At 33.5% G+C, this 24,326-nt stretch overlaps 1 protein-coding gene across 2 annotated transcripts in view; it reads right to left on the bottom strand.

The window, feature by feature from the left end:
• The window catches only part of SS18 (SS18 subunit of BAF chromatin remodeling complex), a 99,506-nt gene that overhangs the window by 5,782 nt on the left and 69,398 nt on the right, over positions 1-24,326 (bottom strand). Inside the window, exons 6-10 of one of the 2 annotated variants that reach the window (XM_044666509.1) lie at positions 12,664-12,831; positions 11,885-11,989; positions 9,171-9,263; positions 8,288-8,410; positions 682-815 (exon numbers count right to left, since the gene is read on the bottom strand). In XM_044666509.1, the coding sequence (XP_044522444.1) occupies positions 682-815; positions 8,288-8,410; positions 9,171-9,263; positions 11,885-11,989; positions 12,664-12,831 (623 nt within the window). The remainder of the gene's footprint in view (positions 1-681; positions 816-8,287; positions 8,411-9,170; positions 9,264-11,884; positions 11,990-12,663; positions 12,832-24,326) is intronic. The other variant, XM_044666515.1, reaches the window with a different exon arrangement.

Below are 24,326 nucleotides of genomic sequence, written 5' to 3'. Positions count from 1 at the left end.
TTATCAACCAGGTATACCAAGACCTAATAATTAACAACACAGTCCCCATACCTGTGACATTTCTAAGTATTTCTAATAGGTAGAAGGTTCATGTGGGAAATTGCTAGCCATTCTCCCTGTCCCTATTAAAATCTGTTTGAAGGAGTGAAATAGGTATGTTAGCAGAGTGACGAGTTATAAATAATACTGTGTTCTGCCAATACTTCCCCTCGCAGCAAATGCCATTTCCAAAAAAAAATAAAAAATAAAATAAAAATAAAAATAAAAAAGGTTGGAAACTCTGTTCAGAGGCAAGGAAAGCCACTCACTGTATATTCTCTCTAAGAAAGTAAAATGAAGAAAATAGTGTCTTAAGCAGATGTAGCAATGTGCTAGATGTACTGAAAGAGATCTTGATTCTAGAAAACTTTTTCAGAGTTTTTAATGCAAGATAAACTGCTAAACTGGGATAATAGCACTAAAAATTTAGATAAATTAGATGCAACAGATATAGGAAGACATGACAAGCTATGGTGACTAAAGAGGATAGGTATGATTCAGTGAGGCTTTTATGTAATAATTCACTTAATAATGCATTAATTAAGAACACTGTGGGAGGAAATGGAGCCCTCAAAATTAAAAGCCAGTTTAATCAAAGGAGAAACAAAATAAAGAGCTGAAGTACAATCACGGTAACTTTACCTGGTCATATCCATAAGGCCTCTGTTGGGGTGGTTGTGGTGGTCCAGGCTGTGTAGGTCTGTACCCCCCATACTGCTGACCCTGTCCCTGTGGGTAGTTGGGATACTGAGGCCCTGGACCACTCTGTGAAGGACCTATAAAATTATTAACAAAAAGTACGGATTAAAATCTAAAAATATAAAATGTATCTCAATAAAACTTCTTTAGAACTAAAAGGTTCATTTAGTATTGGTAGCACAGACTGAGAGAAAGAACATTACACTTGGGCTCAGAGTCTAGGGTCAGAATTCTGGTTGGTTTCATTTCCCACATGATCTTAGACAGTTTACTTAATTGCCTCATCTGTAAAATGAGGATACTGGAAAAGATGACCACAGGGACTGTAAATTTAACAATCAACTGGCCTGGACAACACTGTGTGGGACATGCCTATATTTCTAAACTAGTTATGGTTCACTGACATTTTGTCTTACTTCTTAAAACAGAACTTAAGGGGACTGCATTGTGCTATTAAATACTAGGTCATTCAAAATAATACATTTACATTTTGAAACAAACTTTACCAATTTTGAATCTGTGAAGATGATGATTATGATGATGATGAAGATAAGAGCTAACATTTATATAATGTTTACTATGTGTATGAAATTGTGCTAGCTAGGCACTTTGCAATTATTATTATATTTGATCCTCAAAAAAACCCTGGGAGACAAATGCTATTATCCTCATTTTATAGATGTCTGAAACTGAGGCAAACAAACAAAATGACTTGCACCAGGTCATTCTAAAATTTTCTTCTGGTATCAACCACTGAAAGAATACTTTGTCAACTAATATAATTCAGTCAATAAAATCTTAAATGCTAAATTCTATCCCAGCAAACATATAGTTTTAAAAATTATTGGTTCTGGGCAGCTGGGTAGCTCAGTGGATTGGGAGCCAGGCCTAGAGACGGGAGGTCCTAGGTTCGAATCCGGCCTCAGCCACTTCCCAGCTGTGTGACCCTGGGCAAGTCACTTGACCCCCATTGTCCGCCCTTACCACTCTTCCACCTAGGAGCCAATACACAGAAGTTAAGGGTTTAAAATTAAAAAAAAAAAAAAAAAAAAAAAAAAACAACAACAACAACAACAAAAATTATTGGTTCTTCCTAGTTTGTTTTTTACAGGTCTTCATTATATTCCTCCAGTTTTATGTAACAAGAAATAGCTCTTCAAAATAGTAATATTGTTCATGCAATTTCAAATTCAAAATATTCTGCTTGAGTACAACTTGTCTCTTACATCCCAAACTTTTATAATTGCTTTATCAAAATAGAGAGCTGAAAGAAATGGCTATAAAGTAATTAAAACTATAATGATGGCCAGACACTGTAGAAGGCAGTATTTTATCAATAGGGATGAGTAAATAAGAAGCAGAAGCTGGAAAAGGAAATGGACCACCATCAGTTTACAAAGTTGAAAATATCTATGAACATGTAAAACAGTGGAACTTACAGTTATATGATTTTAAAGGCATAACTGCAAATACTATTAACCAAAGGAGCCAAATGACTACTATACATTGGTAGAATATTCTACAACATAAAATTCTAACAAAAGAAATAAATAAAAAGGTTCAAAGAACAGCAAACTGTATTTGTTAGAGCCAAATGTGTCTTCAGAGCATGGCTTGGGTATCACTATTTTAAATGCTTTATTTGACCATGAAAAAGATTGTAAGGAAGTAATGTACTTTTTTCTGCCCTAGTCAATCTAGTTTTTCTGAACAGAATACTCTACTTTATGGGCATAAAGAATTCTGTATAAAGCTAAGGCTAGAAATCTTTGACACTTACATGTTACAACAGACTAGCACAAGAAAGCTAACCATTCAACTACCTTGGAAAACATTTCAGAGAGAAATATCAGCAGGCAATAATAAATCACCATCTTAGTATAAAAATAAGGAAATAATTTCCTCAAATAATTCTAATCTCAAATAAATTCCATCAGTCTAATCCATAAAACTCTTAATTTTTTCCATTAGAAGAATGATTGTCCGTTAAGGTCTGGGGAGGGGGAGTTGAAATACCTCTCCATTATGGTTTCCCAATATTTACAAGATAGCATTTAACTACTTAAATATAAATATTTTATTTTACCTTATCATCCCTCATGATCATTAACTATTTTTAATTCAAATCAACGCATTTGCTTCTTTCTTTAAAATGTTAAAGGGCTTTCAATTAATAGTTTTACATATTTTTGCACTATTTTCATTTGAAGCTAAAAAATTTTATTTATATAAGCCCAACCTATCTGTGTCTGTTTTGTTATCTAGAAAACTGGGATAATAGCACCTCCTTCACATAATTGTTGTTAGGATCAAAGGAAGCTCTACATAAATTCCTAATTTATAGCTACAGAACAAAATTAAACTAATGAAATATTAAGTTTCCTCAGAACTACTCAAGTGCAGGAGGACATAATAAGCTAAAACCTGGTTATCCTTTGAAGGAAGTAAAAGAGTAAGCCTCATGTGGACAAAATATGATACAACACAAAAATTCCTAAGGCTTCACAATAAAAAACAGAAAAGGAATATTTTTTAACTGCCACTAACAACTATAGGACTTTAAGTTGCAGCTTTACATTGGCAGAGATAGCTTCTTCACCCAATGTTCCCTACACCAATGAAATCAAAAGAGGATCTAGACCAAAAAAATTTTAACATGAATACTGTGAAGCCAAAGTAGGTAAGCTGCACTGTCTCTAAAATTGTAACTTTATAGACTACAGGGCTGCTACACTAGTAATATTCTGAAATAACCTGAGGCTGGTAAAAAATCATGCCATTCCCTACTCAGTATCCAGTGATTTGCACTTTATATATGTGGAAGACTTTGAAATCAGAGAATTTGAAATTATGTCTGCCTGATATGCCACGATAAAGAGGTAAGAACTTTGCTACAAATTCTGTAATATATAGCCAAGTACTATTTTTTCCTCCTCCTCGGGAATTAAATATTGTTATTTAAGGCCAGAATACTAAAGGGAAACTTTTTCTATGAAGTGCATTTGGTCCTATTTCCCCAATCCTCTTTCCTTTTCTGTTAAAAAAAAAAAAGGTCTTGTTTGTGACATCAGAACACAAATTGCTATCTTGGAAAACAAACTGATTCAATGGATCACCCAAGAAGTATTTGCAGATTTCTTAAGACTGAAAAAAAGACTCATGAAACATATGGTAACTATTTTCAAATATCTGAAGACTTGTCCTTTCGAATAAAGATTACTTTTTCCCAGTAGTTATAAGACAAAATCGGCACTAATTCAATTCAACAAACATTTGCCATGTGCCTACCATGTTCAAACCTCTGTATAAGGTACTAAGAACACAGACAAAAAAAAGAAAACCATCTCTGCCCTCAAGGAGCTTTCATTATTCTACTAAAAAGGTGTACATTACAAAAGGTTAACATTATAAAAGAATAACATTTTCTAACAACTAGCAAAACTGCCTAATAGAATGGGATTGCCATATGACAGTTAGCTACCTATCATAGGCAGTGTTTAAATAATTCAGACAATCACCTTGTCAAGAATATTGTAGAGGGGAGACTATGGAGCTTTTAGGTTACTTCCCAAATTATTTATGACTCCACAATGACAATTAATTATCACCAAAACATCAGTTTTTCTAAAAACACATGTTTTCTACTATTCCTAAAAATCAAATAAATAATATCTTTAGGTTCAATTCAATATTTATTAAATGTCAACTATACAGAGCACTGTGCTATATGATGGAAGATGAGAGATTAGATGAAATCTAGTCGCTCACAGAACTTACAGGCTAGATAGAAAACATGATATAGGAAAATACAACATACTTTAGAAAAATACAAAATACAATGACCCAAATGGAATTAAGTTTTGGATGATAATACATGTATAAGCCAGATCAAATTGCTTACCACTGCCAGGAGTGGAGGAGGGAAAGGAAGAAGGGAAAAATTTGGCTCTTACAATTTCAGAAAATATATGTTGAAAATTGCTATTATATGTAATTGGGAAAATAAAATATTTTTTTTAAAAAATACAAAATAATTTGCTTTAGGAGTTCCAAGTAGGAAAAGAATGTTAATGAGTAGGAGAAACCTTGTAACACATACAAATCAGGTTTTAAAGAAGACATATGGTTCAATTAGAAGAGAACAGGAAGAAGGATATTCCAAAGAAAGGGAACAATAGGAGGAAAGCATTGAGGGTGCTCTAGAGACAAGGAATAATCCACTTAGACTGAAGCAGAGAGCATATAATGAGAGACAATGAGAAATAAGACTCTGTAAGGAAGAGTGCTGGCAAACCAAGGAGAACCATTAACATTTGGGTATTTGAACTCTATCTGGCAGGACCTACTCGAGATTTTTCAGCAGAGATATTGAAGAGTACAGAATTATCAAGGATCATGACAGAAATTTCAATGGCAAGGCACACTAGGTTAATGGTAGCACCAACAACAACATACTAAGGAAGAACAGGTTTAAGATGGAACGATGATAAGCTCAGTTTTAGATATAATGAGTTTATGATGTCCTGAGGCATCCAGATAGAAATGAATATGTAGAATTGGATTTCAGTAGAGAGGCAGACAGTGGAGGTAAAATCTGCAAATGGTAGTTGGAGCTGAAGAGATAAAGTTCAAAAAGAAAGCCAAGGACAAAAACTTGAGTAACAACCAACTTAAGTGATTAGGATGAGAATAAGAATCCTATTAAGGAAGCAAAAGAAGGAGGAAGAAAAACAAGAAGGGATAGTATTATATCACAATATAACCAACTGATTAATAAACATTTCTGAAGTGTCTTCTATGTGTACAGGTACTGTAGTAAGCATGGAGATATATACAAAAGCCAGTCCCTAGGATATGTGTTTTAGGGGGCAGCTGGGTAGCTCAGTGGATTGAGAGTCAGGTCTAGAGACAGGAGGTCCTAGGTTCAAATCTGGCCTCAGAAACTTCCCAGCTGTGTGACCCAGGGCAAGTCACTTGACCCCCATTGCCTACTCTTACCACTCTTCTACCTAGGAGCTAATACACAGAAGTTAAGGGTTTAAAAATGTAAACAACAACAACAAAAAAAAAAAGCCAGTCCCTATCCTGAAGGAGTTCAGGATCTAAAAGAGGAGAAAATATGCAACAAATATATACAAAGCAAGCTACATATAATATAAATGAAATAATTAACAGAATGAAGGCAGTGGAATTAAGAGGAATTGAGCTGATGACCCAGCAATACCACTTCTGAGTTTGTATTCCAAAAAGATCAGAGATAGGGGGAAAGGACCTATTTGTACAAAAATATTTTTAGCAGCTATTTTTGTAGTGGCAAAGAATTGGAAACTGAGGAATATCCATCAATTGAGGAATGGCTAAACAAACTATGGTGTTGGTTGTAATGGAATACTATTGTGCCAAAAGAAATGACAAACAGGATGAGTTCAGAAAAACCTGGAAAAGTTTATATGAAATGACACAAAGTAAAGTGAGCAGAACAAGAACAATACTCTACAGAAACAGAAATACTGTACAATGATCAATTGTGAAAGACTAAACTATTACCTGCAAAACAAGGTTCAAAGATAACCTCAAAGGATTCATGATAAATAATGCTAACCACAGCCAAAAGAACTGTTGGAATCTGACTGCAGATCAAAGCATGTGATCTTTTACTTTATTTCCTTCATAAGCTTTTTTATTGTATGTATATATGTCTTCTATCATGGCACAAGGAATATGGAAATATATATTGCATGATAGCATTGGTATAACCTATACCACCACACTATTTACTATCTTGGGGGAAGGAGGGGGAGGGGATCTGAATTGCAAAATGTCATAAAACAATTGTCAATAACTGTTTCTATATGTACTTGGGGGGAAATTTTTTAATTAAAAATAAACAAGCAAAAGTTGTAAGAAAAAAAAGAGAGGCTGAAAAGTTTCCTGTTGGACATAAGATTTTAGTTGGGATTAAATGGAAGCCAGGAAAGTCAACAGTCAGAGCAGAGAAAGGAGAGCATTCAGGGCTTAGGAGACAGCCAGAGTAAACCCAAGTAAGAATAAGCAGAAACAGAGAGAATGGCCAGAATTGAGAGATCCTCAGTACTTCGCACAGTACCTGACACAGAATAGATGCTTCTTAAACGCTTGATCAATTGAATCAAAGCCAAAGGAGAAATAGGTTTGGGGAAAATGTAAGAGGGGAGACATTCCATTCACACAAAAACGAGGACAGAAGGAAGCCGATTTCTGTTGGCTTGGCAATGGATTTTATAATAGGTTCAGGATAATAGGGAGGGAGAAGAAAGATTGTGAGTGGCTAAGGAAAAATTGTTTGAGCAGATATTTGGCATTAAACAGAAAGAAGAGAAATAGGATACTGGCTAAAATGGAGCAAGAAAAGGCTTAAGGTTGGAGGACATGACAAGAATCAATAAATAAAGAGTAAGGAAATTGTTGGAGTAAGGTCCTAGAGGAGATAGTAAGGGATGCTCCTAGAGGAGATAGTAAGGGATGCAATAAGGGACAAGTAGAGGGATTCATCAGTCCTATGAAAAAATAGGATGCCTCTTCCTCACACTGGAAGAAAGGAGAGAGTGAATGGAAATGTTACTTAACAGCATCAGTATGCTCAGCAAAAGAATTCTCTGGTAATTCTGGAATTTTATGTCTTCCTTTCAGTAAATGCTCTCTTACAATTCACAGCTCTTTCCATCTTCATGCTCATCTCTCTCTTACCAGATCTTTGGGCTCAGTCTTTGAGATACCTTTTCTTGATTGGAACCAGGCCTTTAATGCCACTTCTCAGCCATCCCCACACTATGTTACCGCAAATATTTCAACCCACATGGCTTGCCAGCTATTTTTATAAGTTCTCTTCTTCCATTAAGATGAAAGGTCCATAATAAAATGATGAAATAACCAGAACCAAGAAAAATATATAGATAACTACAATGTAAGTGCAAAGAACAACCACTACAAAATAATACAAGGTAAATATTGAAAAGAATCATCCCTTGCACCTTTGCAGAGGTCCACAAGTGTGGAATGTTGCACATATTTTCAGATGTTTTCAATGAAATGTTCAGTTTTGCTGGTTGTGCTTTTTCTCCTTTTTCTTTAAAAAAAATTATTTGTCATAAGATGGCTCTCTGAGAAAAAGGCATGCAAGGATACAAGGAGGAAATTCAGATGATGTAAAAATAAAAGATATCAATAAAAATCTGTTTAAAAAAATTCTAAGGTGTTCCTTTAAAATAGAAGAGCATGAGAGATTCTTGAGGACAAGATTATATTGTTTGTATTTGTAGCTACCATGCTTTAAACAGCAGCGAATATTAACAAAAGTAAATTAGTATATCACAAAACTTATGAGGTTCAAGAGGCTGACAGAATCCTCAGTTCTATTTCTAACATAGTTCAATTTTAACAAATTTATCAGAATTTGGCATTTTCAGACTGAAAAATGGTGTAAGGAATCTATTTATTCATCAATAACTTACTCGAAGTCTCTCTCTTTTCCCAACACCCCCCAAAAAATCAAAACAAGTTAAATACTTACCATAACCCTGCTGCTGTCCTGGATAAGGTTGCTGACCTGGATATTGTTGCTGTTGGGGTGGATAACCCTGTTGGGGAGGTGGTCCTTGATATGCATCTTGCTGCTGACCATACTGTGAATTCCCTGCAGGATGATTGGAAGAGGGAAAAAGAGCCATTGAGGAATTCATTTAATTAATTTATTTTTCCTTCTAAGATGCACAGCCAACAACACAAGAACAAAAATGAAATGCAATCTTGATTTTTAAAAGTTAACAAAACAAAGAAAACTCAAACCAAACAGAAGGATTCGGCCAAACAAACTGCAGTTAAAGCCAATTTTGCAAGGTTGAACTGCAGCATTTTCAGCGTCTCTGCCATACGAGCATTACATATACTGGAACATCACAGTCATAAGATCATGACTATGCTAAATAAAATAAAAAAGACAAAATTAAAGACAGCTACAAGAGCACACACTAGCTACACAAGATCAGCAAGCTGTTTCCTAAAGGCACTATATTTATATATGAAATTATATATATAAATGTATGTATGTATATATAAATGTAAACACACAGAGAGAGAAAAAAAAAAAAAAGAAAAAAGAAAAAACCAAACTGATGGATTGGTGTTTTAAATAGAAATTTTCCATTGAGTAAAAAAAAATTTTCTGAAGATCTTTTAGTCACTTTATGTTGTTAGAGAATGGCAAATTATGGTTACATATTTTAGGTGTTTGCAAGAAAATTATTTTGATTGCTGTATGGTCTCTATAACTTTCAAGATAGTCAGCAACTAGTACTCTACAAGAGTTTTTATTTGGATATAGGTTGCCTTGTGCAAGAAATTTCATTCCTGGGGAGGAGATATATGTGCATATGTGTGTGAAGGTATATAGATACCTCCTTCGTAGTAATGTTGTGAGGAATCCTCATAAGGCCTATCGTAGCCTTGTTCAGGATACGACGGTTGCTGATAACCGTAATCATTATGACCTACATCAATTCGACAAGAAACAGGAAGAAACGTTAATGGCCAATGAGTTGAAAACCCTAAAAATATTTAAACTTTTAGATAAAATGAAAAAAAATTTTAACTGGAAATACATAAAAAATTTTTAATTGCATTAGCCAAATATTTACCAATATGATTGAATTTCATATTGAGTCAACGTGCAGATTTTTTAAAAGTAAAAAGCAGTAGTTTTAGAAACATCACAGAAAGGGACAATCTTAACCCTCTGATAATCCTCATTAGGAGAAAAAACTTTATCTTCCATTAAAAAAGAGAATGAAAGCATTTAGGCCTTTCACATGTAAATAACCTGAATTAAATTAGAATGAACAAAGGAAGCAATTATCATATTTTGTCAAACACCTGTTCTGCTGATCTCCAATTCCACAGCATATGCTAAAGACAATACAAAATATAACAGAGCTTCATAAGTTTTTTTTCCCCTGAAAGAAACTGAGACAAATTTTTACATTATATTTTCCCATTTAAAGCATTAGGAATTGAAAATATATGCCTTTTTTCTAAAATTCTTTAAATTATTTTTCAGAGTATTTTTCACATAGAAAATTATGTTTTTAATTACTGCAGTTTGTACAGAGTTTCAAAGTACTTCTACTTTAATAACTCAAATCATACCCTACCTTTACATGGTTTTAAGAAAAACTATTTCTCCTGCAAGATGACTAGAAAGTAGTACATAAAAATATTCCTGACTTCACAACTGTGCTTTAACAAGTAATGTGCAGATAAAGTAACCTTTCAGGTAACTAAAATTTGTGCTACAATTTTGGAACAATGCCTAAATAAGGAAGGCAGGGAGTTATGATTATTATATTCACTATTCTGTGCATTCCAAAGCTCTGAAACACTACTTTAGAAATATCTATGCTGTTATTTGCATAAATATTCAGAAATAGAGCATGCCCGATGCTGCTTAACAAAATTATTGAACTTAGAATAAATGGTCCATGTAAATGTCAGACACATAAATATAAAAGTGAACCTATGCAAATATACACTTTTAACCAACAATCCTTTAATTGAGTTATCTGTGGTAATTTTTAAGGTTTGACATATGTACAATTAACCTATATCTTTTACAAGAAGACAGGTCAAATACTGAGCAATATAATTCTCAGATTTAAGAAACTATACTATGAAAGAGAACTGAATCTTACTTATAAAATATTAAAATAGAGTTTACAAAAAAAGTTTTTGTAGTGCTCAACTTGAGCATTTCATTTACTTAAAAATAATTTTGAAGTATATGATTAAAACTATTATTATGGCTAACCTATATCAATTAGTCATCCTAACACACATAATATAATAAGACTTTATATTTATTGAAAGACCTATAATATACTATGTAATAAAACTTTGCTATTAAATTTTAAGGCTGCTTTTATCTTCACACATGAAACTAAAAAGATGAGTCAGATCGTTGAAGAAAAAAAAAACACATAATTAACAAATGAGATTTTTTGACATGAATTATCCAATCAACAATAAAGGAAATAATTAAAACTAATAATAACATGCATTTACTAAAAAGCTACTATATGACATTATATATTTTATAACTTTTCCAACTGTGTACTTCACTTTACCTACGTAGTTCGTGCCAAAATATTGTATTACTACAACAATATTAAGTACTGGTGTACCTCGCTTCATGCAATAGGTTATGTTCCCAATAAATTTTTATACACTGAAACAAATGTTCCCATTTACTTACATTACAACTGCATTAATGCTTTACCTTCAATTCTAGGAAAGCTTCCAATTATTTGTTTTAAGTTTCTTTTCTCCTAAATTTTCCTAAGTCAAGAAATTCAATTAAAATATGATAAAGGAGCTTCCTACTCAGAGGAACTCTCTAGTAAATCCTATTATAAAGGGGAGAATCTTTTTGATGTGAAAAAGTATTTCTCAATTTTTCTATTTTAAACATTTGGATTGTGAAACTCCTTGGGTTTTCTTTAAAGCAAGGCACACCTGTATAAACAATTGTCTAACAACCTACCTTCTTCGTTAAAAAGCTGAATAATAACTAAATTCTGATTCTCACCTCTTCTTCAAAATCCAAAAATAATTGTGCCATAAATTTCTATGAGTCACTACACTAAAAATGCAGAATTTGTCAAATGGCAACTATAATCTTATAATACATCACAGTTCCTGATCAGAATACAAAATTTACTAAAATGAAACAACTTGTAAATAACTTATTCAAAAATCGTATTCTCTGTTTGTACAATGGTGGAATAAAACAAATCCATAACAAAACTGCTTTGGTAGAAATTAACAATTGAGATTGTAGTAAAGGATCTTTTTTATCTTTTGAGATTCTAATGACAAAACACGAAACTAAATGGCACAAATGTGGAAGTACGTATTACACAAAACCTAATTTAACTATAATAAATTATCCTTGGTGTCTTAGATTATTATAAACATTTCTGACTTTTATTTTAAAAAGCTATCTGTTACTGAAACAGATTGCTAACTTGTCCACCTCATTAAAATGGTTTTTAATAGCTGTCTACATTAATATTGGGCAGTTATAGAAAATGGGAAAGTTAACATTAGGAGAGATTACCATCAGGGTAATATTGCTGGTTCATGCCTTCTGGAGGACCTTGTCCACCATGACTGTATTGGTCCCCATAATAGTCTTCCTGGCCTGAGTACTGCTGTGGTGGGCCTGAAAAACCACAACCAGTCAAGACGTAAATAATTTGTTCTCTCTGTTATCAAAGGCTTTCTTTCTAATCTGATCTTGAGATATATTTCTTAAATGTAGATTACCCAACCCATTCTTTGGCATTTCAGACATTTTAATTGTTTTTATTATGTTAGAGATATACACAAACACATATAACACATTTGGTAGCTATTCTACTTGGCTACTTGCACATTAAAGATAATCCAAAGAACACATGTACAATATCAACAGCACAAAATCTTGTGGAAAGAAAAAGAAGTAACTTTTTAAAGACAACAAAAATAATTATAAAATGATGGAACATATATTTGTTTTATTTTTTTCTGGCACGTGAAGAATTTTAGAATAAAATAGATTTTTAGAATTCCCCACTGTACATTAATATTAATGTGTTTGTGGTGAAAACTTTTCAGATGTTCCTTTTTTCTTCAAATAAGAACAAAGAAACAAAGAAAATGTATGCCATAAAGTTCAAGTCCACTTAAAGACTCTTCTATTAATATATTAGGAAAGAAAAAATGCTGGAGACAAAAAAAGCTCAACAATTCTTGTCTTATATTATGTTTTAAGTTGAAAAGTTAATTAAGAATGAAAACAATTTAAACCCTTACGGTTATAACTATTTGAAATAATCAAGAAAATATCTACATTACCTTGCTGAGGTGGCCTGTAAGGGGGAATCTGTCTTTGACCCATCATATGATTCCCTTGGTTAACTTGACCCATCATTCCCATTGGGGGTTGTTGTCCTTGATAATGCTGACCACCTCCCTGTGGCATATTATACTGTTGTGAAGGAGGCTGCTGATGCATCATTGGACCTGAGAAATACATAAATATATATAAATATATAACAATTTCATATAGAATTTTAACCTTACAAAACAGAAATACAAACATCTATTTCTGTCATAAAATCTCAAAGTCAAGCAATTGTTCCCAATAATAATCTTAGTTCTAATCTTCCTTTGTATCACTTAATTTAGACCTTACAAAATCTGAAATAAACTTTATATGCACTACTAATAACTCAGCTATATGCAAATATTGGAACTCTAAAAAAGATAATTACCCCAAATTGCCCCTCTTTTCCAGGTTGTTATTTTTTAACTCAGCTTTTTTTTTTTTTTTTTTTAAAGAATCAAGTATATAGGGGATAGATTGTAGCTCAGTTGAGAGAGAGTCAGATCTAAAGTTGAGAGATCCTAGCCTCAGACACTTCCTAGCTGTATGACCCTGGGTAAATCACTTAATTCCCATTGTTTAGCCCCTATCACTTTTCTGCCTCAGAAACAGTGCCTCTAAGGTAGAAGGTAAGGACTTAAAAAAAAAAAAGTATAGACAAATAACACTTGGTTTCATATACCTTTTTTCTTGTAGTATGTTATTTATTTTATCCACACAATCCTGCCAAGACAAGTTCCATGCTGATTTTACACAAAAATGAGTCAATGTCCCAAAGTTTTATTATAGTAAATCAGAAGCAACAATGAAAAAAAATTTCCTTTCATAGTTATTTTTTATTTTAATTCATGCTACATAACAATAGATTGACCTTTTTTCCCATTACATGAAACATTTGCAAAAACTCTTTCTATAATGGCCACATTTAGGGAGAGCCAACTATACCTTGGATCTCACCATCAACAAGTTTTCCCACTCATGTTTAAGAATTCTGAAATTATTTTATCTTCTAATACAATCTAATCTTCTGTCATTTCATGTCTCCCTATGCTTTACAACTTCTAGGCTTCATCCTCACAGGTGCCTCCAATACCTCCTTAGTAGTATTCAGCAACAGTTATCACCACTGTTCTGCTTTCAAATCTTCACTCATTGAACCACTTAAAATTCTATACTATCCTATTCTACCCTTGAATACCTTGTCCCATCAATGACCCATCTTTGGATATCATTTGAGTCCTCTACTACTATTCACATGCTTTTAAGAACTAGAAGATGCCACAGGCCACAAAACCATAAGACAAAATGAATCTAATCTCAACTGACAACTTTCTGTAGCATAGTAACTCTTCTAATCTTCCCTGATTCTAGAACTAGATTCTATCACAGCAGCTTTTCTAAACCTCTCAGGGTACCCAATCTCTCCATTCACTTTAACTGCAAACCTCCACTCATACTTAACAGTGCCAAAATTGAGACAGTTTTCTGAGAACTTCCTTTCTTAACCTTCTCTTCATCATATATGCTCTCTTGATATTATCACCTATTATCCTCTCCTTTATTCCAGGATCTGATGAATAGCCCTTTCTTCTTGTCAAGACCAATCGCTCTATATGAACTCTTGATGCCATCTGCCCAGGCCCTGTCTTCCTCATCATCACATTTCCCTCATTCAAATCTTCAAACACTCCCTAACTATTGGTTTCTCCTCTACTTGCTTATATTTCCAAGTCTTGCTAGATTATCAGTATCCACTAGCTATTGTCTTTTATTTCTCCTCCCCTTCCTAACTAAAATCCTTAAAAAAATAGTCTGTTCTCTGTGCCTCCACTTACTCTCCTATATATCCTGAAATCTCTGCAATCTGGCTTCCCACTTCATCACTTAACTGAAAGTAATCCATATCTAATTACTTCTCAATCCTAATCTTTCTTGCCCAACAAATGAAGCAGGGGTTTTAGAGACCTCAGAGCTACAAACTGCAAATAAGTATTTGAACAAATTGGGAACTAGAGTCAGATAACCAAGATTCATATCCCATCTCTGTCACTTTTTGATTTAATTTTGGACAAAATAAAAATCTCTCTTCCCTATTACTTTAAAGGCACCATCTTCCTTCTAGTCCTTGAGTTCACAATCCTCAAGTACTCGTTCTCACTCACTGCACAACAAAATCTTATCATGTCTACCTCTAAAACAGATCTCTGATATGTCCCTTTTTCTCTAAACACATAGTCATCTTTCTAGTTTAGACTTTATTACCACTGCTCTAGAATGCTCATTAATAATCTAACTGGTCTTACTGCCTCATTTCCTCACATTCAAATCCATCATCCCATATAGTGTAAAAGTGAAATTTGGGAAATGCCATCTAAAAGTATATATATTTTCTATGGACACGTGGAAATTATCAAACTACATTTCCCGTGGTCCAACGGATTTCCGTTTCTGGTTCTTTGGGCGTGGGGACACCTACGTCTCCAAGCAGAGAAGAGTTTAAATCTCCTGGGTTAGGGGGGAGTGGTCTCTTGGCCAGCAGACTCGGGAGGAGACAGGAGACAATTATGGCTAGGCTGCAATTTTGAATTCTTACAAGCACGTGGTCTAATGACTATCTATCAGCATGGCTTTAACTAAAATACTAATTTATATTATTATAGCAGCCTTTATCATTTTTTATCCTTATAATAGTAATCAAAGCAGTTTCCTCAACCATGTAAGTTTTTCCTCTGCCATACCTTCTTTCCCTCACATTCACGAAAATAAACTCCTTTGGCTACTTAGTTATCTCTACAATGAAACGCAAACTCCTAAATTTGGTTTTGATAATCCTTCACAATCTAATCCCAATAAATCTTTCCTGCCTCATTATCCCCCTTCCTACACTCTCTATGGTCCAAGCCATCTTTCTTCTTTTATATGGACAGCACTCAACACCTGCCTCCTCTGTGCCTTTGCACAGCCTATAGATTGTCAGTCTTCCTCAAATCCAACTCTGGTTTCCTTCAACACTCAATTCAAACCCCACTTTATACAAGGAGCTTTTTCCATGTCCACCCCCTCCCCTTCCCTTGATAATTATCTTCCATTTGCACTGTTTACATATCTTGCACATATATATTCTTCTGCATATTAACTCTACCATTACAATATAAGTTTGAAGGAAAGGGCCAGTTTTGGTCTTCTTTTGTTATCTCCAGTGCCGAGGACAAAGACTGACATGTGGTAACCAATTAATGTTTACTGACTGACAACAACCCTGTGAAGTGATATTATTATTACTATCCGCATATCACCAATAAGAAAACAGAGGTTTATAGAGCTTGCTTAAGTGACCTTGCCCAGGGTCATCCAGTTAGTAAGTGAATGAAGCAGGATTTGAACTATCAGCTATGACACCTAGAATGCACTCCCTTTCTCGTCTCTTCTACGTAGATCCTCTCTTTTCCACTGAAGGATAGCTTAAACACTACCTTTTACTTGAAGTTTTTCCTCATGCTCACAGTTGCTGGTGCCCAACTTCTGGGGTCAGAATAAAGATGGCAGAGTAGAGAAAGCACTCAGCTATACCTTTCCAACATTCCCCTTCAAATAATTTTTAAATGATGCCTCAAACAGAATTCTAGAAAGGCAGAGCCAACAAAAGGTCAGAATCAGAAGACACTGTCCCAGCCCAAAACAACTTAGGAGTTCAGGAAGAGAGACCTGTAAGATGAGGGGAATCTAACTTGGAGCTCATTTTTATGAAACATTAGTGATGGGAGTAGGTGGTAGCAATAGAAGCAGCAAGAATTTAATGAACTCCAAAGTCAGATACAGTAAGAGGTTCTGGCAACTTGTCAAAAAGAGAAGCCTTTTAATTGCACAGGACAAAGGACAAAGGACTAGATGCTAAATGACAACTCCACTGCCTATACCCACATTTCTGGAGATGTCCCTGAACTATGTACTATGTTTCAAGGGCAAGGAAGAGCATTTTTGTTCAAGGAGTGGAATCCCCAAGAGGCAGTTATCACTTCTGGTATAAAAGGATCAGGAATCTTAAAGTTCCAGTATCAGATACTATCTCAAGAGATCAGGGGCCATTCCTTGGTAAGGACCAGATGCAGGCCAGAAGAACAGTAACCACATTTCTCCCCATATTGCTCCATGTTAGAAGTATAAGAACTAGCTCTAATGACAAGAGTACAAAAAAACCTGTAGTCCTCCTCCTCCACACCAAGAAGAGAACTCAACATTAATATAAAATTAAAAATCAAAAATTAGGGTAGAAAAATGAGCAAACAACAACAACAAAAAGAATCTGAACATAAAAAACAGGAAAGATCAAGCCACAAACAGAGAAGACAATGAAGTCAAACAGCTACAAAGACACAAAGAAAAATGTGAACTGTGCCCAAGCCCAACAAGAATTACTGGAAGTGATAAAAATTTCCTTTCAAAATTAAAGGAGATGTAAAATTAGTAAAAGAAATGACAGCAAAGGAAGAAAATATTGCAAGTAGACAAAATAATAACATTCAAATACCATGGAGCTATAGTCAAAATCACACAAGTTGTAGCAACTACCAAGTTAAAGGAGTAGAAGGCGTGAAATATGATATTCTATAAGGCAAAAAAACTGAAATTATAACCAAAAATAACATCCAGGAAAACAATATTATCCTTCAAAGGAAAAAATTGGGTATATGATGGGTATATGGTCCTAGGTTCAAATCTGGCCTCAGACACTTCTCAGCTGTGTGACCCTTCAAGACAGAAGGTAAGGGTTTTAAAAAAAAAAAATGGTTAGGTGAGAAAAAGAGATTCCCTAAGAAAGAATGGGGAAAATTGCCTTACATGAAAGAGCTGTGCAAGGAAGAGTTTTTGCAATGGAAAAGAAAATGGGAGCAGGAAAATTGGTCCAAAAGGGCATCTCCCTCTCTCTCCCCCCTACCTCCTCTCCCCATGGAGAAGTAGGTAGGAAAGGGCATAAAAGGGACAGTGATAAAAGAAAATAGCAAACAGGAGCAAAAAAAAAAAAAAAGAAAAAAAACACTTTTGAGGAGGGATAAAAGATAAGCAAGAGAAAATGGGATAGAGCTGTGTAGGCAAACCTATGTCACAAGTATCAGAGTTAGCTGGAGGGGGCTGCTCTCTTCCCCTCTCCACCCACACCTAAGGACATTTCTCTTATCACCTGCACCCTCGGCCAACAGCCCAATGGGAATACTTCCTCCACCCCCCCCACGCTCAACCTCCCCTTGGGGAATTCACATGCAGTACATGGGGGAAAAATTAATATGTCTTAATGCAAAGATCAATAAAAGGCCAGATCAATAAACTGGGCATGCAACTAAAAAAATTAGTAAAAGAATTAATTAAAAATCCTCAATTAAACACCAAAATGGAAATACTGAAAAAAAATCAATGTAAAAAATAATAAAATTGAAAGAAAACCATTGAACTAAACTAGGACCTGGTTTTATGAAAGAAAAGGAACTCCAATAAAATAGATAAACCACTGGGAAATTAGATTTCTTAAAAAGAAGGAGAACCAAATTGATACTATCAAAAATGAAAAGGGTGAAATGAACCACCAGTGAAGATGAAACTAAAGCAATTGTTGGGAGTTATTTGACCTAATTCCATGCCAGTAAAACTGACATTCCAAGTGAAATAAATATTTACAGATTAACAGAAGAGAAAATAGAAAATACTTAAATAAGCCTATCTTAAAAAAAATTTAACAAGCTATCAATGAGCTCCCTAAGAAAAAATCTCTAGGACCAGGCAGATTAACAAGTGAATAATTATATCAATAGATACAGAAAAAGCTTTTCACAAAATGCAACATCTGTTCCTATAAAAAAACAAACAAACAAAAAAAAAAAAAAACAGAAAGCATAGAATGCATTAGAAACTTTAAATGAAAACTAGTATCTATCCAGAACCATCAACAAGCATTATCTATAACAAGGATAAACTTGAAGTCTTTCCAATAAAATCAAAGAGTGGAAATAAAGATGCCTTTTAGCATATTATTCATTATCATAATAGAATTGCTAACTATGGCAATAAGACAAGGGGAAGAAAGGAATAAAAAAAGCAATGAAAAAAACTATCACTTTTTGCAGATAATATGACAGTATATTTAGAAAACTCTAGAGAATGAACTAAAAAATAGCTGAAACAATGTAATAAACCCACATAAATAATCATAATTTCTTTTTAACACCAAAAAACCCAGCTTCAAGGGATAGAAAGAGAAATATCATTTAAAATAACTGCAATCAATATAAAATTCTTGCAAGTCTATCTGCCAAGACAAACTCAGGGATTATATGAACATTATTATAAAACACTTTTCACACAGACATATAAATAACTGGAGAAATATTAATAGCTAATGAGTAGGCTGAGCCAATATAATAAAAATGATAATTCCACTTAAATTAATTTAATTATTCATTGCCATACCAATTAAACTACCAAAGAATTATTTTATAGAGCTAGAAAATAATAACAAAATTCATACAGAAGAACAAAAGGTCAAGAATATCAAGGGAATCAATAAAAAAAAAGGTTAAGGAAGGTGGCCTAGAAGTTCCAGATTTCAAACTATATTACCAAGTGGTAATCATCACAACAATATGGTACTGGCTAAATAGTGGATCAGTGGAATAAGTTAGGTTCACAACACAATAGTAAATGATCATAGTAATTTATAGTTTGATAAATGCAAAGAACCAAGTTTTAGGGTAAGAACTCACTATCTGATAAAAATGCTAGGAAAATCTGAAAAGCAGTTTGTCAGAAACTAGCACAGAACAACATCTCACATAGTATATCAAGATATGATCAAAATGGAAAAAAGAGTTAGATACAAAGCATGATATCATAAATAGAGCAATGGAAAAAAAACGCCTGTCAGATCTATGGATAAAGGAAGAATTTATGACCAAACAAAATAAAGATTACAAGAAGTAAAATGGTTATTTGTGATGACATGAAATTTAAAAAGTTCTGCAGAAACAAAACTAATGCAGCCAAAATTAGAAAGAAAACAGTTAACCGGAAAAAATATATGAAATTTCTTTGTTAAGGGTCTCATTTATGAAATATATATGGACCTGAGCCAAATTTATAAAAAGAACCAATCCCCAGTTGAAAAATGGTCAAAGGATATGGAAAAGCAACTTTGTTAGAAGAGAAAATTAAAACTATCAATAATCATGAAAAAATAAATCACTACTGACTAAAGAAATGCAAAATAAAGCAACTCTGAGATACCACTTCATACTTATCAGATTGACTAATATGATACAAAAGGCAAATGATAAATATTGGAGAGATATGGAAAAATGCTATAAAAAATGACAAGCAAGATGATTTGAAAAAGACTTGAAAAATTTATATAAACTGATACAAAGTGAATTGAGTAGAACTAGGAAAACATTGTACACAATAGCAAAAACTGTAATGTTCCTCAAGTATGAAAAATTTTGCTACTCTGATTAAGACCACAATCCAAGACAATTACAAAGGACCTGTGAGGGAAAATGCTACCTACCTCCAGACAGAGAAATGATGAACTCTAAATGAAGGGTGAAGCAAACTATTCCCCACTTAAAAAAAAAAAAAAAAAAAAAGATTTTTTTTTTTTTTGCTTATTTTCTTTTACAACATCACAGACAAGGCAATATATTTTGCCTGGCTTCACATGTCAATATCAAGTTGCTTTTCAAAGGGGGAAAGGGCAAGAGGCAGGGAGAGAATTTGGAAATCAAAAACTTTTTTAGATATATTTTAAAAATTTTACATGTAATTGAGAAAAATTTAATGGGATCAAAAATTGTTTTTAATTGTTGGTGTCTTCTCTCCCAAAAATTTTAACTATTTTATATTTATTCTGCCTATACTGATAGATATATATATGTCTTCCTCATTAGAATATAAGTTTCTTGTGAGCAAAACTTGTTTCATTCATTGTATATGCATCTCACACCTAGCACAATGCCTTGCACAGAGCAGGCACATGGCAAATGTTTACTGGCTAACTGACTCTGACGATGAAACTTAAAGACCTAAGTCATGTTAAAATAAGCCTCACAACTGGCAGTCAATTGTATCCAGATTAAGCAATACCAAGTCAGCTGAGTTACCACTAGTATAATATTTCGTGTGTTTACTGGTAGCATTAAAAAATATTGATGAGCTCCCTTCTACCAATATTGTTAAATTTAGAAAATGAAGACCGTCAGTGCTATGGGAAGCCTAGTAAGTCAAATTATTGATATAATTATAATAACATTATGATTATATTAATAAGTGATACTATTCCCTCTATGATTTCTGAAGACCTACTGCCTATGTTCCCATCCTAGGAAGACGCTCAAGTAGTCTCTCTCCTGACCTGGGTGCAGTTAAAGAAAAGGAAATGACAGGCAAAAGAGTAGGGCAGATCTTTAGGTCAGATTTCTAAGAGATTAGTGTGCCTCAGATATGAAAAAAAAAAATCACTTTCACAAAATAGCAACAAAATTTAAATTATTAAAAAAGAAGCAGGGAACCCATAATTCAGAATCTACCTGAAGAGCTAGAAAAAGAAAATCTCTTCTTCCCTTTATCATCGACATTCTCCTCCTTTTCTCTTCTTTTCTCTTAAAAAAAAGAAATCTACTGGCATACTTTTATAATATTCTAACTACTATGTCAGATCAGCAAACAACAGCCACATAAACAACCTTGTACTGGTTTGATCTATGGAAAAATGGAGCAGAAAGTGATTCTACTCCTTACACTAAGATGTGTTATAGCAAATTTAGCGACATGAAAATGAAATATATAACATGTGGGAAATATCTGACACATGAAATGTAACTGCATTTTTTAAAAATTCACTTGTTTAAAGAATGAAAAAATTACAGAAATCTGTTGAGACAAAAAGGATCCTGATGTCCAAAAGAGAAGAGATAAAACAAAGTAAAGAAAACTATAAAGCAATATCATTAATGAATAAAAATTTTAGCAAAAGAGAAGATAACATATCCAAATTTTATTCATAATAATCAACTTATACCAGGCATACATGAATGGCTAACTACTGGGGGGGGGGGGGGGGGGAAATTAGCATAAGCTATTTTATGGCTTTTTAGTCCTGGATCTGTGACCTAATTGCTATAGAGAATTTACAATGAGGAAATTTCCTTTATCAATAAAAGCTATTAATTATTTTGCAATTTTTAATCTTAGAAAAATGTATGAGGCTCTGAAAAGTTAAGTCACATGGCCAATTAATTATGTGTCAAAGGCAAGACTTAAACTCAAGTCTCCCTGACTCTGACGTCCATTCTCTAACCACTATGACACATTGTGTCTCACTATAAATTACATTTTAATGACATAATAAAAACAATATGATTTCATCAAAAGATGAAAAAGTCTTCAACAAGATACAAAACTCATTTACGTTAACAATCCAGAAAAGGACAGGCAAGGTGATGTTTGACATAATACTAGAAAGTTTAGGCACAGCTGCAAAACTAGAAATTAAGCAAACATCAGCAAAAAGAATGCAAAATTATTCCTTTTTTGCAAAGGGCACGATGGTATATGCCTACAAAACTATGAAAATCAGTAAAGAATCCAATTATATGTTATATATATGCACATTATAGGTGCAATATGTAATATAAATAATTGCTTCAGTAAAATAACGGAAAAATAAATCCACAGAAGTTATCAGCATTTCCATAAAGTACTAAGAAAAACCACAAAGGAACAAGAGAAAAGGAATTCTAGTCAAAAATAACTAGTTACCCACAATTGTCTTAACCATCATGTTGTCTCACAAGATTTTCAGTATTAAGAGATTCCTTTCAAGAAGCAGAGACAAAATTATCCCACCTCTCATTGTATTCATGACAAACGGTGATAAGATCTTATAGGATAATTCACAGTCTGAAATGTGAGGAAGGACAAAATTTGGCTTATGAAGAGCAGTCTTTAACAGCACATCCAATATACCACGTTCAAACGAATGTTTTGTTGTTTTTAAATCCTGACCTTCATTTGAAGAAACTACTGATCAAAATTTTCTTTTTTTTAATCAAAACTTCCAAGGAAAATAATGAAGAAAATAGAAATGAAGGGGCTACAGGAGAACTCAATTTCAAATTAAAGCAGTAATCATCAAATTTTTTAACAGTTCTGGCTAAAGAATAGAAAAATAAATCAACAGGGGACAGGAAATAGACCCAGAATTTTTCATAAATTTATAAGTGAGGAAAGTGCCTTTACCAATGTCTTGTCAGCAATTTATAATCTCAATAGTTGCCCAAAGCAAAAAGTTCAGTGACTTGCCCAAGTCGCAAGACTTGAGCATAGCTTCCAGATTAATTCTCTACCCACTCTGTCAAGCTGCCTTTCTGGAATAAAACAAACTAGCTAAGCAAGTATTTCCTGGTACAACAAAAATTACTGAGAATATTGCAAAGGAGTTTGGTGAAACAAGATTAACACCAGCATATAATATATTTACTTTCAAATAAATAAATTATTTAAAAACTTTTTTTGAATCACATAATTTTTTTTAAGTAGAGAAAAGGATTATCTTGCATAGGAATGATTGGGGAAAGAATTCACAACCAGATGGGCTTTATTCTTCTAAATGGGTATGTGAACTACTCATTGAGACTGTCCATCTGGTATGATTCTTATCAACATCTTCCCACCAAGTTCAACACTACCAAGTTCAGCACACAGAATTCCACTTTTTTTTTTTTTTTAATAAATTTTACAGACATAACAAGGACACAGATAAGGTCCTCTGTTTGTCCCTCTCTCCCTCCTCCCTCCTTCACTTCATAAGTACTACCACATCTGTCCTTTGCAACACATATTTCCAAAGGATTCCTATTCTCGAGTTCTTCCTAGGATTTAAATTATAGGCACATCAATCATGGAGTTCCCCCATTACCTTCTGTGTATTATTTATTTCAATTCAGAAACAGAAATAAATACAATATTTCAAGTTTTGCAGATATACAGCAACATTGGTAGAAATTTGCTATTTAATATATAGACCTTCATTTTGGGAGAAATTTGGAGCTTTGCAATTTCCTGAAAGTAGTCCAAACCACTATTATCTTCCTAATTCAATTTTAGGTTCAATTCATTATCTATTTATATTGTCTTTGTCAGACATGCACTCTAAGGACAAGTGCTATAAATCTAGATGATGGAATGCATTTGAATGGATAATGCTTTTCATCCCTTGGTCTTTTTTGGTGTGGATGGTCAGGTCAAACATTTAAACAGTTGCAGATCTCTTATAGGAAGCTTTATAATATACCAGGACATGATATAACTAACTATGTCATTCACCAACAGGACCATCTGAAGAGCCTCACTATACATAAAAAATATTTCCTTATCTCCAACTCTTCAATGTTTCTCCTCCAACAAAATAAACAGTAGTAAAGTGATAAACTATTATAAGCATACATTTTCCTGTTTTTTGCTTCACCTGATATATGATTTAAAGGATCACGGAAGTGGATTATGTCATGTTTCAAGTAATCTTAAGTTTTTTTTAATATAAAGGTAGGAAACATCTTGGTGGAAGAGATCTATTTGAGGTGGCAATTTG

The sequence above is a fragment of the Gracilinanus agilis genome, chromosome 1, assembly GCF_016433145.1.
Source record: "Gracilinanus agilis isolate LMUSP501 chromosome 1, AgileGrace, whole genome shotgun sequence".
NCBI classification, from domain to species: Eukaryota; Metazoa; Chordata; class Mammalia; order Didelphimorphia; family Didelphidae; genus Gracilinanus; species Gracilinanus agilis.
The sequence above is the reverse complement of the archived record's forward strand: the minus strand, read 5'-3'. Positions and strand labels throughout refer to the sequence as shown.